The sequence below is a fragment of the Haemaphysalis longicornis genome, unplaced genomic scaffold (genome assembly GCF_048455015.1).
Source record: "Haemaphysalis longicornis isolate Haplotype H1 unplaced genomic scaffold, Haemaphysalis longicornis Haplotype H1 scaffold_7, whole genome shotgun sequence".
Classification (NCBI taxonomy): domain Eukaryota; kingdom Metazoa; phylum Arthropoda; class Arachnida; order Ixodida; family Ixodidae; genus Haemaphysalis; species Haemaphysalis longicornis.
The window spans coordinates 93783228-93797268 of NW_027526422.1; the positions used below are offsets into that span (position 1 = coordinate 93783228).

The 14041-nt window shown below is 48.7% G+C and overlaps 1 protein-coding gene across 4 annotated transcripts in view; it reads right to left on the minus strand.

The window, feature by feature from the left end:
* Positions 1–5472: 5472 nt before the first annotated feature.
* The window catches only part of Liprin-gamma (liprin protein kazrin), a 179632-nt gene continuing 171063 nt past the window's right edge, over positions 5473–14041 (minus strand). For 2 of the 4 annotated variants that reach the window (XM_077678057.1, XM_077678056.1), the window contains exon 15: positions 5473–13215. In XM_077678057.1, the coding sequence (XP_077534183.1) occupies positions 12985–13215 (231 nt within the window). In that variant the 3' untranslated portion in view covers positions 5473–12984. The remainder of the gene's footprint in view (positions 13216–14041) is intronic. The other 2 variants (XR_013317663.1, XR_013317662.1) reach the window with 1 other exon arrangement.

A 14041-nucleotide genomic window follows, 5' to 3' on the forward strand; every position in this document is an offset into this window, starting at 1 on the left:
CTTAAAGGGACACTGAAGTGATTTGTAAACATTGCGGGATTACGAGCGCAAATTGTAGTCCGGAGTCCCTAGGCCCTGTTTCGACCATAGAGTTTCTCAATATGTAAGCTAGTGAGAAACTCTATGGTTTCGACCACTCTGAGCGCGTTTACGCGAATTTATTTAATAGAAAAATGAATTCGGAAAGGCTGGGAAATGCAGTCCTCCTCTCTGCCCCCTCGCCCATTTTCTGTGGCGTTTTCGTGTGACGTCAGGAGGAGATGGGCTGGCAATTGGCTGCGCAATCCTGACACCTGAAAATCCTGAAAATCCCGAAATCCTGAAACGGCTCGCCGACCTTCCGACAGAGTCAGTCGGCCCAGCGTTTATGGTACAGTGTTTAGTCCGCCGGCCGCCGACGGGTCGTTGCAATTCGTTCGCTCAGTTGAAACTAAGCCACAACACGTTTGTGAATGGAAGAATGCGCCTTTCTTTACTTTGTTAGTTTGTACACTGTATCTAGCTCCAAGTTAAAGGGACACTGAAGTGATTTGTAAACAATGCGGGATTACGAGCGCAAACTGTAGTCCGGAGTCCCTGGGCCCTGTTTCGACCACTCTGTGCGCGTTTACGCGAATTTATTTAGTAGAAAAATCAATTCGAAAATGCTGTCCTCCTCTCTTTACGCTCGCCCATTTTCTGTGGCGTTTTCGTGTGACGTCAGCAGGAGAGGAGCTGACAATTGGCTGCGCTACTGCACGGCTCGCCGACCTTCTGCGACCGAGTCAGTCGGCCCACCGTTTAGTCCGCCGGCCGCCAACGGGTCGTCGCAATTCGCTCGATCAGTTGAAACTAAGCCACAAAACGTTTGGGAATGGAAGAATGCGCCTTTATTTACTTCGTTAGTTTGTACACTGTATCTAGCTCCAAGTCAAGGTCGCTTCACACAAGCGCCGCACAAGCGCACATGCGACGCTTCGCTGACTGGTACGCCAGTAGGAAAATATAAGGCCTCTTGAAGGGAGAGAAGAGTGAGCGAAGTCAATATAGGTACTAAGGAAATAAAATCAACTGATATTTTTACCGTACAGCGTAAAACTAGGGTGCGGGAAGCACTTTTTTGCGCTGGGCGAACAAGCACAGCGGTCAGCAGCACGACTACGCATCTGCGAACGCTTTTCCGTCGTGGAAACTTGGGGGACGCTTACTGAACGAGCGCAATACAACAAATAGTAACCTAAGCTGCTTGAAATGGTAAATAAAAGTGTAAACTGGTTGTACATTATATAACATATTTCCGAAGCCAGCGGCGCTCGCCCGTGGCCTAGTGGTCGGGAGCGCTAGGTACCGTATTTACCCCATTCTAACGCGCACTTTTTTTCCGAAAAAATAGGCCGAAAAATCACATGCGCGTTAGAATCGGATACAAAACCGAAAATGCCCAAACAGCGGAAATTTTGTCCCACCCATCGCCATCGCCATCCCAAGATGGCGCCAAAACTTTTAGCAACGATTTTTCCGACGCAGCAAGTATAGTGAACTAGAATACTTAATCTAGTTCACTATAGCAGTAAGCCTAGGGGCCTAGACGTTTGTATCGGCGTGCACACAAATCGCCAAATCGTTTAACTTGCGTGCTTGATAACAGCAATGGCAGCAGCGGCTCCCACGCGTTCAAAACGAGCGGTCGGCTGTAGCGTGCACCTCTGGATGAGCTCTCGGGATGGGCGTGCGAGGCATGGGCCACGATTCCATCGACCATGGTTGAACGTTCGTTCAGAAGTGTGGCATCGCGAACGTGCTTGAAGGCACCGAAGAGGAGATGTTGTCGTCAGCGGAGAGCGACGAGGAGCGAGATGAGTGAGATTACTTAGGGAAATAAATCGCCCGTTTCTCTCGCAATCGTTTGTCTGGGTCACAAATTCCCGTGCGCGTTACAATCGGAGGTGCAAGTTTTTTCGGTTTTTTTTTTTTTCAGGAAAATGGGTGCGCGTTAGAATCGGGGGCGCGTTAGAATCGGGTAAATACGGTATGTTATTGCAAGTGCTTCGCAAGTCACGAGTTGAAACCCCTGAGAGTATATTCTTTTGTTTTTTTTTTTACTTTTTAAGTTGACTTTTTCATTTTCGGCCGATGTTTTCTAACTGAGTTCACCTTTTTTTTGGCCGTAACGTTCACTACTCCACAAACTAGTTCACAGAACGCGCGCAAGCCGACACTGACGCGCTAGCGAGTTCTCGTCGGCCTGCTGTTGCCATAAGCACCGGCGGCTTGCGGGCAGTGGGCACAGGCCAGAATCAACAGACCCTTGGCCTGGTGCGAACACGCTTTATACGATACAGGCATGAGTGAGTCGAGCTCCAAATATGGGGGAGAAGCGCATGGCATTTGAGCGTCTGCGGGGACGCGGAGGGCGTTTATCCACTGCGTAGGCCTCGGCTAGTGATTGCTACGATTCGAAGCCGTCCTGGGAGGCTTATTTTATGCATTTTACAGCCGCCAACATGGCAGAAGCGCGGTACGATGATTACAGAGATATCGAGAATGCCCATCCAACGATGCCGTCGGATGTCAAGCATGTTGTTTTACGGAACCCAAACCGAAACTTGCTTGATGCTACCTTGGACATCGTCCAATCATGGTGCGTCTCCTCCCGTCGTCAGAGCCTTTAGTTGGTGCGGCCGCCGCAAACCGCGCATGGTAGTTTTAAATGCAGAGCATTTCAGTAACTCACGATGTCACCCGCGTTGACGTCCGTAGTCGTAGTCCGCACCCCTCCCCCTACACTATATAAAAAAAAATACTATCCGGCGCCTGGTTTCGATCCCTCGACCCTGCGGGCGGAACGCAATGTACATGTTGCTCTACCCACAGCGCCACAAAGCCGACACAGAATGGGACGCTACGAACGCGCCTTATATCCTTGACTCATTCAAACTACGTCAAGAAGCTGCTGATACAACGCATTCACTACCACCAACTCCCCAAACACTAAAGGCTAACGCAATACACCCACCCCCTATGCGACGCATGTACTCCAGTCCCCCTCGCGGGGAGATGGGCCCAATTTTTTTTTCTTTCGCGCTTTGTAAAATATTTACCGACTTGTCAACCGGATAAACAATGAAAAGTGTGCTAATTTGAGCCAGTCTACGCAGTGCAAGCAAAAACGGGAGCTTGACAAATTCCCTTCAGTGTCCCTTTAAAGGGACCCCGAAAAGCCGCCCGCATCTTCCCACGGGGGGAACTCGAGTAAATGCGTCGCATCTACTCGAGTCAAGCAAAGCGTCACGTCAAGCGTAAGCCATGCAAAGACGCCCTTGACTGAATTCCGAACGCGCGCTCCGCCGCTTATATACGTTGAGGGGACTGCGTAAGCCGGTCCCAGTCGACGACGTTGGCGTACTTGTAAAGCGGCGTGGACTGTAGGTGTTTGAGCCAACCGCGGATGTTGCTTGGCCGGAGAACGGCACACCGGTTATATGCGCAGCGCGCCCGAAGGAGAGGAAACCGCGGAAGAGAGTACTGCACATGCGCCGGCCCAAGCGCGTCTGCCGCGGCTATGACGCAACGTGCCGCGGCTATGACGCAAAACAATCCAACACAATCCACTTTAATCCAATCCAATCCAAATCCAAGCCAAGCCAAGCCAAGCCAATCCAAGCCAATCCAATCGAATCCAATCCAATGCCCCTCGCGAGAGAGTGTTCGAATCCAATCCGATGCCCCTCGCGAGAGATGTGTTCGCTTTCGCCTCGACTCGACGCGCATGCGCAGTGAGCGTGCGGACTACGGACGCCAACGCGGGTGACATCGTGAGTTACTGAAATGCTCTGCATTTAAAAGCTTTGTGAAGGTGGCAATCAAATGCATTCAGGTGGTAGGACACATAACGGGGGATTTTCGAGCCAAGTGTGAGCCCCATACGTTGTACGGATAATTTGTAAACAATGTTTGAAGATCACCTTTTTCAGCCGATGAGCGCAACGCCGCAGCGAGCAGACCGCGGCTGACGCAACGGCGATCGCGGCTGACGCAACGGCGAAGGCGCCCCCTGATTCGCCCAATCGGCGGCGAGGTCGGCCGCCGGCGGCGTCACTGCCATTGGCTGCCGGCTGCTCTCCCTCCTTCCTGCGCGATCCCGAGGCAAAGGCGGCAAAGGCGGGTCCGCAGCGATTGACGCGTGCCTAGGCGCAGGAATGTAGCTAGCGCAGAGCGGAAGTCGAGCGTCGCGATGTCACATGGCTATTCCCAGTGTTTCCAGCTGCTTTGAAGGAAGCAGAGAGGGAGGAGGAGTCGATCGGCAAGTGGGGAGAGGTGCATTTAATTGCTTCTGGCGCAGCTAATACTGAATGTCGATCAATAATTCCAACGGCATTGCATCGCTATATTGGTGCTACGCGACAATACAGGCCTTTCGTAACTTTTACAAAAGGCATTTCTGGGTCCCTTTAAGAGATGCCCGCTAGCTAGCAATCCGGCGCATTGCAAGAAATGTAGTGGAAGCCTCCCGGCTTTTCACGACTTCAGGAGGCCACTGAAAGCAAGCTACATCTCGCAAGAGAATCAGAAATAGGGTTAGTTTAAATGCACCTGCAATGTTATACCTATGCCATAATTATTCGTCAAATATCTCGCACGCAGGCGCATACCAGTCCTACTGTCCCGACGTCCGGCGGACATTCAATATCCGAATTTTGTTATCCCCTGGATGTCCCCTGTACATTTCGGTCTGGAAATGTCCGATTTTGAACATCCACCGGATGTCAGTAAATCCAGCTGGGACGTCTGTCGGACGCTCGTAGGATGAGCAATTCCTTTGCGTCGGACCATCCAACGGACGTCCTTATCACGTCCGCCGGCTTTCTGCAGATGTGTGACGGACGTCTAAATGTCCGACACCGGATGTCCGACGGATGTTCGATGGACGTCTTTGGTCCAATTAGATAAACGTTTAATGGGGCGACAAAGACAAAATACAACCTGGTTAAATTAAAAAAAATAGCCTTTGATTCCCAGCCGTTTATCTAAAAGAGAATATATCCTCATTCACATGTTTGGACATAATTGGACAACCCACAATTAGTGCTTAATTGTCCGCCTGCCTTTTTTATGCGTGGTACTTTGTCGCGTTCACTGCGCTCCTACAACAAACCATTGCAGATCACCCCTTTGCCAACCACGATTACAGTGTTCTCCAAAGATTTATCGAAAAGAAAGCCCACTCTTTCAAACGGATGCTCTAATCTAAGTGGGTAGATAAACCAGGAGATAGTAGACTAATGTGCTCTTCGATTTACAACCTCAGACTCACCAGAGAGCCCCATGCTCTTCCAATTGGGCTTTATCTAGCGAGTGTAGCGTATACCGGTGCGTCAAGTTTTACTAGCGATATTATTTACGGGACGGCAGGCTGACATGTGGAGGAATTGTTTTACTGGCAAAGCGGCCTGCTGATAATATTACCAAGAAGGGAAGACTGGTTGGCGCAACTCGCATGTTTCAACACATTTATTTCGCAGCGTCACGCGGGAGCAAACTTGCCCAAAACACAACTCGTTCACACATATAGGTTTTCCGTATGCATAGCACCGAACACGGGGTCACTCTTTCCTGCTGCTGCTTAATCCTGTGAATGGTCAACATGATCCACGAGAGCCAACAAACGACAACCACATCAGACGTCGGTCGTCGGGTGATATGCCATATAGTGTATGTGTACACCTGTACTCCCGTATACACGCGGTTATAACAGTCTACACAGCGCGAAATGCAATCACGAGGCGCAACACTCGTGCGCTCTTGCCCGCTACGACAAGGAACACGCCGCCGCTGTTGCTGCGGAAGACTGGAGCGAGAGTATATGGCTGAACTAAGCCGGAGTCAATGCCGGAAACATCTCCCGACCAGTTCAGGCATGCGGGACTACTGGCTTTTGTTGGTTGCGATTTTTTTAGGCTCTGGAGTAGCTTGTCTAAAACTGGGTCCTCTTGAGTCTTACAAGGTTCAAACCTGGGTTTTGCGCGACCCAGCTGCATCCTGGCTACGTGGCGCGCCATAGAGGTGGGCTACGGTTTGATGTATACACCCTGGACATTCTTAATGGGCGCCGAACACTCAACTCAAGGGCGTTTTCATGTTCCGCCTTAAACAGAAAAACGCGACGGAAGGGGTCCGAACTTCAACAAACAGGTTTTACGGAAAAAAGCTACTTTTACGGAAACCTCTCCCCTTGGGATATTTTTTTTTTTTGTGCACGGAGAGAAGAGAATAGGCTTTACCCACCGAACAACCGCGGTAAATAAACACAAAACTAACCAGCTGAACAACGCGGAACACGAATTCGAGAAAAAGACCCCGCAAAGCTACAGCACGCCGAATTCCAATACTCCTGCGGATAGTATTCTCGCGCCAAGAGTGCTTACTCATGCAACCTTGCTGCCATCAACTGGAAATTTAGTTAAAGGGGCCCTGAAACACTTTATAGAACTTTTTTAGAAATCTTAAATGCTTGCAGAACGTAGTCAACCAACACTTCCAGCAGTTATATTAAGGGGTCGCAAAGTACCTTAGCCAAAAATTAGTGCTCTATGACCATCAGATAAATTGGAAGCTGGCACAAAATATTTTTCTTTCTTTCCAGGTCTTGTCTTCTTCGAACGCTGAAATTACGTCATTACAGCGGTGTAGCGGCTATTGGCCGGCTTCCCTTCAATTGCAGCAGTGAACGCATTCGCAGCCACTTTAAAACGAAAGCCACATAAGCAAAGCAGAAACGCAAAGGGTATCTGCTGTACTTCAATTGCGCACAAAAGTAACGAAGACTGGAGAGAGACGACACAAGACAGAGCGCTCTACCTTGCGTCGTCTCTCTCCAGTCTTCGTTACTTTTGTGCGCAATCGGAGTACAGCATGGAATACCAACTTGCCCAAACCTACAGCCTACTGAGTATCTGCTGCGAGGAGCAAATCAGGCATTGCCTCTCCGTGCCGGCTATAACTATATAGCTTTCGCAGTGCTTGCAGACGCGAAGAAAAGCGTGAAAGCGTTTATCGGAAGTGTTGCAGAGTCCCTTTAAGCAGATCTTCATCGAATGATAACTAGTTCTTTCCGTCCAGGTTGAGAGCAGCGAAGACTCTCCAGTCACGAACATGTTCCATGTCCGGTGGATTGCGAAAGCGTCCAGTGTCGTGCAAACAAATGAGGGTGCGCCAACATTTGTGTCACTCGATCGCTGCAGTTAAGGCTGAGTATCAGAGGGCTTTACCATCGTGGAATCAACTTGTAAATTTGTCAACAAGGTCCCCGTGAGGTCCAGCTGCTGTGGCTACTTGTCCAACGGGAACAGTTCTTCTGGGTGGCGCCAAACAAGACAAAGGGGGTCAAGCGCAGTACAACCACGCGTGTCACACTTCAAGGGTGAAAAGAAAGTGGCCGATGCACTCTTGAACAAGATGCAGCACAAATGCACAACCTGGGGTGTTCTGAAGCACACGAAGCACGCTACATACACGTCTTTCAACAAACGAGCACTCTGTGGTTGCATTGCAGAAATGGTGCAGTTCTGCACGACCGGACGCAGGCAAAAAAAGAAAAGCACGGACCACAATAACACCTATAACTAGGGCTGGCCAGCTACGCTTCAGATACTAATCTACTGCAATCACATGGGAAATTCGGCTTCCTTTCACTGCTTCCGCCAGAAACTAGTTTGAAGTCTGCATGTTCGGCTGCCGAATTTATGGCTGCACCACGTGTAAAGATACATTCCGAGTCACGTATTCGTCACTACAGGTGTGTGTGTGTGTATACGAAAGGGAGGAAGAAACATCGAGTAGCAAATTAGCGTTGCTGAAAATCCACCCAGGATGTATTTTTAAAGCGTATTTTACGCACACGTTCTGGGCGTTTGTTGTGATAGCCCTTCAGCTGCAGCCATTGGCTTCAGTTGGTAAATTCGAATGCTTACTAAAATGAAATGAAGTTGTTGCGGGGCATTTCCGTACTGACTGTACGTTAGCGTGGCTTCCAGCAATTGTAACAGCGGGAGATAAACGAAAAAAAAAAAAAAAACGTGGTCCCGATTCCTAAACAACCACAAAACAACCGACTAGCGACAGTATGGCGTTGCCAAAAGCGATGAGAAGTACACAATGTAACTTTTGTTCGCGCGAAGACAAAGCTGGAAGCTTTACAGTTGAACAACCATAAATTCGATCGGCTCAGGCAATACGAGACGATGTCACTATCACAAGGGAGAGCCTCTGCGCACTGCATACTTTACTGTTTCGCTCGAGGTGATGCCTAAGCTCTTCAATACACGACTCAGAATTAAAAAAGAAGTCCTTTGTACAGCGCATGTCGTGAAGGGATAATTTATGCGTTTAATGCGGCCAAAAAAATAAAATAATATTCATCGTAGCCGACAGTCCTCTTAGTGTTGCAGCAGGTAACTTGCGTCGTATATTTCAGAAGGGGCAACGACACCAAGTGGGTCGTCGTTAGCAAGTATGGTCTACCTACATCCCTTTGAAGCACCGTCAACTCGTGTGCAGCTATGCTTACGACGCAAAGAAAGGGCTCATTTTTGCGCAAAATTTAGCAAATGTATAAACATCCGAACAAAAAATTATGATGGCGAAGTCGTAAATTAAGTTTAAATCCGAATACTGCGGCTCCGGGTAGACTCATAGTGCTGTCTAACGGGCGCGCTTACGTTTTGTGCGTTATCTCAATGGGACAATAATGCTACTGCAATTTCCAAAAATGAGCATGGGTGCGTGCGTTAAGCTTCCGTTCGGACCCCGCGGAGGGCCGGAAGTGTTCGGTCATCCCTTTCTTTTTTGCTTGCAGCAAGCGCCCTCGAGTCGTCGGCCAACTGTTAGCGCGTGCGAAAAGGCAGCAGCGCAATATGGCGACAAAGCGCACTGACGTTCCGTCAGACGGCGATCTTGCAAAATAGCTAATGTACTACTTAACCGCTCTGAAAATAGCGCTGGTAGCCAGTTACAAGTATCACAAAGGAGAAGCCTCGCCTTACTTCACAAAGTCGCGCCTACACTACCGTTACTAACGCATGAAAGGTTCACTTCGAACAGTTAGTTATTTACAATGTTCTTGAAGATTCCTTCGGCTCGCAGAAAATTTTCCTTGTTGGCACACTGACCGTACTGCGTACGCGGGAGCGGAAAGACGTTCCATGTCTTCCGCGGTTGTCGAGGGAGGCGTTAGTTGACCGGTAGCCGGACACCCCCTGCTGAAGTAGAGAGGGGGTCGCCGCCGTGGTAGCTCAATTGGTAGGACACCCTTAGGCGTTCTGTGGCTGATTTTTTCTCGACTTTTCTCTCTTCATCGCCTTATCACGAAAAGACAATCTTACCCCCATTGGGCGATAGAAAGCTCTTTGTAGCAGCCGAATAGCAATGGTCAAGGGACTGCAACGTCACACCGAGGACTGTTGTACTCATGATCTGTGAATATAGAGGCTAAATATGTCAGATTGTACCCTCATTTATGTTTTCAATGCGACAGCAGCAATGCGAAAATAATGCCACAATATAACTGTTCATATCCTTCTATCTTTGTGCACAAGCCCAAAGAACCTCGTCCCTGACGTTTCGTGTCAGTCGGAGCTGGACAATTTCCACCGCACACCGGACGCGTGGATGCCTGGCATCTCCTAGAGTCCATAAGGTGAAAGCTTTCACAAAAAGTGGCAACATCTTTTCTTTCAATAAAATTCTGACGTGTCTAACTCATTCCTCGTCTAGCAATTTACTCACGGCGTGAAAAATGGAGTTGTAATGACCACTTTGTCATAAGCCCTGTCACCCTGGTGGTGGAGACCTCAGAGCGAGAAGCTAACCGTTTTTAGGATCTTGATTCTACAAAACCGCAATGCATCTAAACCGTTATGGTTATTTCACATTTGCTTGGCTTAAAGGGAAAACAAAGGAGTGCCTTCTAGGGAGCTTAAAATGGGCTGAGCGCTATGAAACTTAAAGCGTGTTTCTAAAAAAACTGAAAGTCAATGAAAATAGGGTTCCTAGTATCATTTTATGCCTATTAATGTACACTTGTATTTTTTCTATATATTATCTATACATGATATAATCTATATATATCAAGCAGGGCAATCGCGGCGGCAAAGTACGAATGAAAGCAGCACCGGTTTCGAAAAAAAAAAGACGTTTCTCCAAGGTTGCTTTTTTCTGCCAAAATAACCATTTGCCTTCAGAATTTTTGTATGGGGACATTGATTAAAGTGTCGTATATACGCGAACAGAATGGAGTTCGGCGAAAATAGTTCCACATAAAATCAGCGGCAAACAGGTGGCAAGTGACACTAATTTCGATCAGCAAGCAATAATCATCGTATCCAATGATAATGAAGCTACTGATCTCAATAATAGTACGATGACATTTAATATTTGAATATGCGTCACTTTCGTTATTACCAAGGAGGTTTCTGCTACACGATTGTACAGAGTTCGAGTTGCTCATGACATTGAAGTTCACCGTTCTTTTCCTGTGTGAGTGAGTGACGCACATTGAGAAGAAACCAGCTTTCATTGCCAACTAAAGTATTTGTAGGGTGTAGTACAGGTCTCGTCAGCTTCAACAAAAATTCTGTTTTTTTTTTCTCACATGGGCGCGAAATTAAACAACTAAACGTAAGAAAATGAGATTTTATAGGAAGGCTCTGTCGCGAGGGTCTCAGAACGTCACAGCGCAACACCCATAACAAGAAAGGTTCACAGCAGCAGCTCCTGGATCAGCAAATGTACACGTTTCACAACAAGGGGGCGCAGTACATATTAGTAGAGAACTTTTGGATACCGTGTGTACCGTGCGTGCCGGGACCCGACTGGGAATGTGCGCATTCGTACCGGTATAGGGTGGCTTAGTTTCTCTGACGGGCCGCCCCCGCCTAGTGAGGGGTGACCCTCCTAGTGAGGGGTGAACCTTCTTGTTCTAGTGAAGGGTGACCCTCCTCACCGTGCCCCAGCACGCATGCGCAGTCGGTTCTCGGCGCACATAGTAACACGGTAAGCTAAAACTCCCTAGTGACTCACACAGGATCGACGCACGCAGAAGATAACAGCAAAACACCGTCCATGCACGCCGTTGAACTTTGATATACATGGGAGGTCACGTGTCCGGATACGCTTTTGTCTTTAGTTAACCACACCAACAACCTTGAGCAAGAATGAATCCGCCACCACACACACACACACTGATGTATGCATTGCATTGTCCACGATAGCTGACGCCGAGATGGCCGGCTGTGAAGTCCGTAGGGTCCTTGCTACCCTCCTGCTATAGCGAGCAGAAACGCTTGAGCGCCTTGAACGTCAAGCTTCGTCCCAACTTGTCCCAACTTGTCACAACCTGTCACCACACACATGTCCGTGGCGCCCAGAAACGAGTAACAAGGGCAGGGAACCCCCGTCGTCTGATGGCACGCACACAGGTGACACGATGCTGTTCGTCTCCTTTTTTTCTCTTCACGACCAAGAAAAAGAAGGACGCGCATTGCCCCTAGGTGCCGCCAAAAACAAACACGGAGCTAGTTTGCTTCAGCCAAAATGGCGAGTTCCGTCGGGCTGGTCCTACCAACGGAAGTACATTTCTTCTTGCTTCTTCTGATCCAGATTCGCGAAAGGAGGCTTTTATTCTACTATCACCAGAGGAAGATAAAAGTGGTTTAACTTTTTTTGTGTGAAAAAGTTCCTGATAAGTATTTTACGTCATTAATTTGGTCTCCTTTCATGATTCTATTGCCACTTTATCTATGAAAATCACCGGGAACATTTCCATGCATCTTTTTTTTTTTTTTGAGCGGTCTCAATAATAATATATTCTCAACCATATATTATAGTCCTCAAAACTATTAATCACAGCGCTCAAGATCAACATTTTGTAGATGCTAACCCACAATTGATCTGCAGCTTTCTCAACTCATTTTGACTAAATTCCCGCGTATCCCATTCCCGTTGAATACTTATGAAGCTGAAAATCTCTTCATGACTGTTTGGTGTGCGAAGTTGTTTCGCGAAAAGTATTTTTGTCTGGATTTATTGGGCCTCCTCAATTATAAGTCCCGGACAGTCCTCGGACTGCCCGAGTACTGTCCAGGACTGGTCAATCGAAGATGCCCATTAAAGTACGTCCGACAACATCCGACTCGCTCCTTCCATGGGCCTTCAAGGACAACACGGGAAGCTCAGTTTCCGCGGTGGAGGCACAGCAGCAGAGTTACTATGGCACCCGAGGCCTAAGCTTGCTTCGCGCCTCCAGCTTCGGTCGGTGGTTATTTGCGGCCTCACTCCGTTATAGCATTCACAGGGCAGGCACACGAAGAGAGCGGACTTCTTTTCACGAGTAGCACGTCGCGAAGGAATGATGACGAACTTCTTTGACAGGAACGCTGGCCGAAATGCACCTGCCCTTCCCGAAGTTGCTCGACAGCCTGTCTCCGCGTCTGAAAAAGTCAACTTTTCGGAAATGTATATATGTGTCGCTTTGCCTTTGTATCGCTGTGCGGTTGTTTCATATTTTTATGAATGCTCCACGAAGATAGTGCAGGGAGATCTAGTCACTCCCGCGAGGTGCATTTGTTTTTCTGTTGTTGTTATCGTCGTTCTCGTTCTTGTTCTTGTCTTTTTTCGCGGTTGTTTTATTCTATCGCACAAACCGGAAGACGGCACGGCTGCTCCGAGTTGTCCAGGTTGTTTTCGGGGAATAAACGGGGGGTGTCAATAAAGGTTTTCTTCCTACTAAACGCATAGTAGCTGCGGCTTTCTTTTTTTGTTGTTGCTGTTGTTGTTTTTCAGACGAAACCAAAGGATGACTGGGCTGCTGCGAGTTGTCCAGGTTGCCTTCGGAGACAAAATGGGGGTGTGTCAGCGGGTTCTCTCAGACTAAACGCGTAGTCGGTGCAGTTCTTTTGTTGCTATTTCTGCCAAGAAGACACAACGGCGACAAGGTTCTTTTTTGTCTCGTCACACGGGAGTCACTGTGAGCGTCTCTATGGTGCCTTGCGAGAAGACCCGGCGGTGTTGTTGCTGCTGCTGCGGCGGCCTTGGCTGCGGCTGGGGAGTGCTGGGTCGAAAGATGCGCGGAGCAGGAGGCGGTCGAGAAACTACGAGCGGCGACGTGGCCCGGTACGTTCCCAGGCCGCTCGTGCTTGGTTTCGGCAACGAGTTGAAGCCCAGCACCCGGCCCAGGGAATCCTGCGTGAACGGGTAGCCCAGGTTAGTCCCGGGTCAGCTCGCAACGTCGCACGTATCTGTTATACAGCCCACCCCCGTTATTACGAAGTCCATGGGAACCGCAAAAAAAACTTCGATTTAACTCAACCTTTTATGAAAACAAAGAGCACAATGTTATTAGTCAGCAATACGCACCATTTCTTCGTTCCGTTCAGAATCTCTACTTTCGTCCCCTAGTCGAGCGTACGACACTGTTCGTTATGAGACTTGTTGAGACTTGTGCCTAAAATCGAAGCCTGAAGCGTCCACCGCACAGACTTCGCCGTCTCTGCCGCCGCCGACGGAGGCGACGAGATCGGCGGCACAGACGGAGGAGCAGTGAGATGTCATGCGTTGGTGCGAGCTTCCTTTAATTTATATAACACCTAACGCATGTGCAAGGCGCGCACACGGTCGCTGCCCGTGCCGTGGGCGGAGCGCACAGCGGCGCGAGAGGTTGTATATCAAACACGATATACAACAACATGCTCGGCGGCGGAGACGCACTGCGAGACAACAGCAGAGTAGCGCGTGCCGCCGTGCATTCCGTGATCGCGCGATCACATCGTGAGACGCAGCAGCTATGCGCCGTGACCCAGAAGACTGCAGTTCGCGCTGCGCACAAATTTCGCATTATAGAGTATCGTAATCGTCAGCTATTTTTTCTACGGAAAAACTAATAATGCCAGTTGATTAATGACAAAAAAAAAGCGTTAGTGTTCGACCCATCGGTTAATGTCTGTTTCCTTTGTATTCTCCAAAATGATTGAGAATGCAATGCGCCATAGGTCGTCCAAATTCTCTGCGA